Below are 4,377 nucleotides of genomic sequence, written 5' to 3' on the forward strand. Positions count from 1 at the left end.
AGCTCTGGTCCAGGGTGATACTAACTAGCTCTGGTCCAGGGTGTTACTAACTAGCTCTGGTCCAGGGTGGTACTAAATACTTCTGGTCCAGGGTGTTACTAACTAGCTCTGGTCCAGGGTGTTACTAAATACTTCTGGTCCAGGGTGTTACTAACCAGCTCTGGTCCAGGGTGTTACTAACCAGCTCTGGTCCAGGGTGTTACTAACTAGCTCTGGTCCAGGGAGGTACTAACCAGCTCTGGTCCAGGGTGTTACTAACTTCTTCTGGTCCAGGGTGTTACTAACTAGCTCTGGTCCAGGGTGTTACTTACTAGCTCTGGTCCAGGGTGTTACTAACTAGCTCTGGTCCAAGGTGTTACTACCTAGCTCTGGTCCAGGGTGTTACTTACTAGCTCTGGTCTAGGGTGTTACTAATTTAAGAACTTCCATTTTGGGTAATTTCTGCTGTGTGTGTGTGTGTGTGTGTGTGTGTGTGTGTGTGTGTGTGTGTGTGTGTGTGTGTGTGTGTGTGTGTGTGTGTGTGTGTGTGTGTTTGTGTGTGTGTGTGTGTGTGTGTTGGGTCTAGGTGGGCAACACCTTCGTCATGACTGGCATCTACGTGGACCGCAGTCTCCACAGGTAATCAGACCTCTTTAATCTCATTAACACAATACAGTGTATAACAGCCTTTATTGGACATTCTATCTTATTGAAGTCCCCGTTCCCCTGGACCTCACAGACATGTGTGTGGGAGCCTGCCCTGCTCCCCGATCTCCGTTACGTGATATTTATATTAATTCCGTTACCAGGATAATTTTCGTCAACATCCGCTGAATTGCAAAGCGCCAAATTCAAATTAAATGACTCAAATGTTTTAATTTTCATGAAATCACAAGTGCAATATAGCAAAACACAGCTTAGCTTGTTGTTAATCCACCTGGCATGTCAGATTTCAAAAAAGCTTTTCGGCGAAAGCATACCAAGAGTTTATGTAAGGACATCTCTCTCAGTAGACAAAACATTACCAACAGCTAGCAGCCAAGTAGATTGGTCACGAAAGTCAGAAAAGCAATAAAATGAATTGCTTACCTTTGATGATCTTCGAATGTTTGCACTCGCGAGACTCCCAGTTACACAATAAATGTTCCTTTTGTTCCATAAACATTATTTTTATATCCAAAATACCTCCATTTGTTGGGCGCGTTATGTTCAGAAATCCACACGCTCGAGTGTTCAAGTCCGGGCAGACGAAAATTCCAAATAGTATCCGTAAATTTTGTAGAAACATGTCAAACATTTTTTATAATCAATCCTCAGGTTGTTTTTACAATATATAATCAATAATATTTCAACCGGGACTGTAGCTTCTTCAATAGGAGAGAGAGAGAAAATGTCTACTTCAAGCTGTTCAAGCTGTTGCACATGCAAAACGCTGCTGGCACCCAGCCATTCAATGACACGATGTGATCTTTCTGGTTCATTTTTCAAAATAAAAGCCTGAGACTATGTCTAAAGACTTTTCACACCATGGGGAAGTCATAGGAAAAGGAATCTGGTTGATGGAGCGAAGGCAGGCTATGGAACAGAGAGCTTTCAGGAAAAACAGCACTTCCGGGTTGGGTTTTCCTCAGGTTTTCGCCTGCAATATCAGTTCTGTTGTACTCACAAAATTTTAACAGTTTTGGAAACTTTAGAGTGTTTTCTATCCTAATCTGACAATTGTATGCATGTTTTAGATTCTGGGCCTGAGAAATAGGCAGTTTCATGTGGGTACGTTTTTCATCCAAACATCAAAATACTGCCCCCTACACTCCACAGGTTAATATTAAAATACATTTATGTTCTGACCATACAGCCCCAAGTACATCGCTGTGTTCAACCTGGCCTTCACAGACGTGTGTGAAAGCACGGCCCTGGTTCCCAAGCTGCTGGATATGTTTCTGTTCAGCAGACAGCTCATCTCCTACGACCAGTGTCTCACGAGCCTCTTCTTCGTCTTCCTCTTCATCACCATGCAGTCCTTCAACCTCACCATCCTCTCCTATGACAGACTGGTGGCCATCTGCTGCCCGCTCAGGTCTCAGATAATACATCACATTATTAACTCAATTAAAATAACATTCAGAAACACTATTTAATTTTACCCTTTTGGGATAATTTTTTTACATTTTAAATTGAATAATTTGATTTGACAATTTATTCAAATGTATTTATTAAATGTATTATATAAAATAAATGCGATTTAACATGGATTCAATTATTTTAAATTCATATATAAGGATATTGTTACCTGACAGGGGAAACACCTTGATCACAAAGGAGGATTACCAGGGTGAGGTTCGGCCACTCTGGTCGTGCTGACCCCTGCAAGTTCTCCAAATGTGGGAATCTCGACTGAATAATTTTATATATGAAAAACATATAAAGACTAATCATATAAAACATTGCCGATAATAACACGATAAAGTTGAACATCTTTTCCCCCACAGAGATGCAATTAAATGACCAGAGGGGCTGTGTCATCAACTCTCAAAGTTCCATTGTAATGTTCTTTCCAGGTACCACATGATGATCACTCACAGGTCCATGCTCCAGCTGACGGGGGCCGCCTGGACGTTTGCTGTGTTGATGATGTTGATCTCTGTGTGTCTCATCACCCGGCTCTCTTTCTGTAGGTTAGTATGTATCGTATTGGGTTTGGTGCACCGACTCCACCGCAAAAGCATAGCTTCTGTGAAGTATAGATTTATCTGTTAAATCATGTCAAACTATTGGTTTAATTAAGTGCATTTCAAATTTTACTTTACAGTAAACCAATAACACAAAGGAGATAAACAAACAGAATGTCACGTTGTCGTTGTCATCTGTCAGGTTCTTGTAAAAGTTGATGGCTCAATGTTGTCATGAACTCGGTTCCTCTTCAATGCTAATTCAACAGTAACTAATTCTAACTAACTAACTAACTAACTAACTAACTAATTAACTAACTAACTAACTCCAACAGATAAGGAGGTGAACCTAACAACAACATCTCTAAAAATGTTTCTAAAAACCCTGGATTAGCAGAAGACAACGTTTCTGTTGTTCTCCTTAATATCTGGGTAATAACATGGTATATAATGTATTGTATTGTAGGTCTCTGGTGATCGACAGCTACCTCTGTGACCACGGTCCCCTGTTCCGTCTGGCGGCCCCCTGTTCTAACGTGTTCCCTAATCAGATGATGGCGTTTCTCAACCCCTGTATAGTTCTCTATCTCCCCATGGTCTTCATCATATCATCATACATCTGTATAACACACGCCCTGTTCACCATCACACTGCCCCAGGACAGGTGAGAAGTAATACTGATTGGAATAAGTAAGTCAAGTCAGTAAGTAGACTTGTCCAAGCCAGAACGGGCCCATATGCTGATTGGTGTGAGGCCTCAGAAATATGTTTTTAGTTATGGACTTGTTACAGGAATGATAAATGCTGGGAAATATTGAGAATGCAATTAAACTGGATAAATTCTCTCTCTCTCTCTCTCTCCTCTCTTTCTCTCTCTCCCTCCCTCCCTCCCTCCTTCTCCCTCTCTTTCTCTCTCCCTCTACTCTTTCCCTCCACCTCTAACTCTCTCTCTCTCTCCCTCTCTCTCTCTCTCTCTCTCTCTCTCTCTCTCTCTCTCTCTCTCTCTTTCCCAGACTCAGAGCCATAAAGACATGTACCTCACACCTAATACTGGTGGCCATATTCTACCTGCCAGTTATTTTAACATACCTCCTCCAATCCCTCATACCAACCAACGCCCGGATCATCAACCTCTCCCTGACCTCGATACTGCCACCAATGCTCAATCCCATCGTATACGTTCTGAAGACGGAGGAGTTTAAGGTATCGGTCAAGAAGATGCTCAGAAGAGGGTCCCAAAGAGCTGTGACGCAGGTCAAACCAACATGAAGTACTTGAATTATTTTTCTTAAGAATAATAATATTTACAGTGCCTTCAGAAAGTATTCATACCTAAACAACCATTTTTAAGTCTTGCCATAGATTTTCAAGGCGATTTAAGTTTAAACTGTAACTAAGCCACTCAGGAACATTCAATATCATCTTGATAAGCCAGTGGATATTTGATCTTGTGTTTTATGGATATTGTAGTTATTATATATATACATATATTATAGTGTTATTATTGTCCAGCTGAAAGGGTCATTTGTCTCCCAGTGTCTGTTGGAAGTCAGACTGAAGCAGGGTTTCCTCTAGGATTTTGCCTTCATCTTTATCCTAAAAACTCTCTAGTCCTTGGCGATGACAAGCATACCCATAACGTGTTGCAGCCACCACCATGTTGGAAATAGGAAGAGTCAGTGATGTGTTGGCTCAACCATAACGCAATGTATTCAGGACATGAAGTTCA

General features: G+C 41.4%; 1 protein-coding gene across 1 annotated transcript; it reads left to right on the forward strand.

Moving 5' to 3' along the window:
* Positions 1 to 583: 583 nt before the first annotated feature.
* LOC149979916 (olfactory receptor 1f45-like) lies at positions 584 to 4,018 on the forward strand. Its single transcript, XM_090188722.1, has 5 exons — positions 584 to 618; positions 1,835 to 2,056; positions 2,538 to 2,654; positions 3,115 to 3,312; positions 3,662 to 4,018. The coding sequence occupies exons 1-5, from the start codon at positions 584 to 586 to the stop codon at positions 3,915 to 3,917; spliced, it is 828 nt and encodes a 275-aa protein (XP_090044848.1). The 3' UTR covers positions 3,918 to 4,018.
* The last annotated feature ends 359 nt before the right edge of the window (positions 4,019 to 4,377 follow it).

Source organism: Oncorhynchus mykiss, chromosome 10 (assembly GCF_057628025.1).
Source record: "Oncorhynchus mykiss isolate SJ-2025 chromosome 10, ASM5762802v1, whole genome shotgun sequence".
Classification (NCBI taxonomy): Eukaryota; Metazoa; Chordata; class Actinopteri; order Salmoniformes; family Salmonidae; genus Oncorhynchus; species Oncorhynchus mykiss.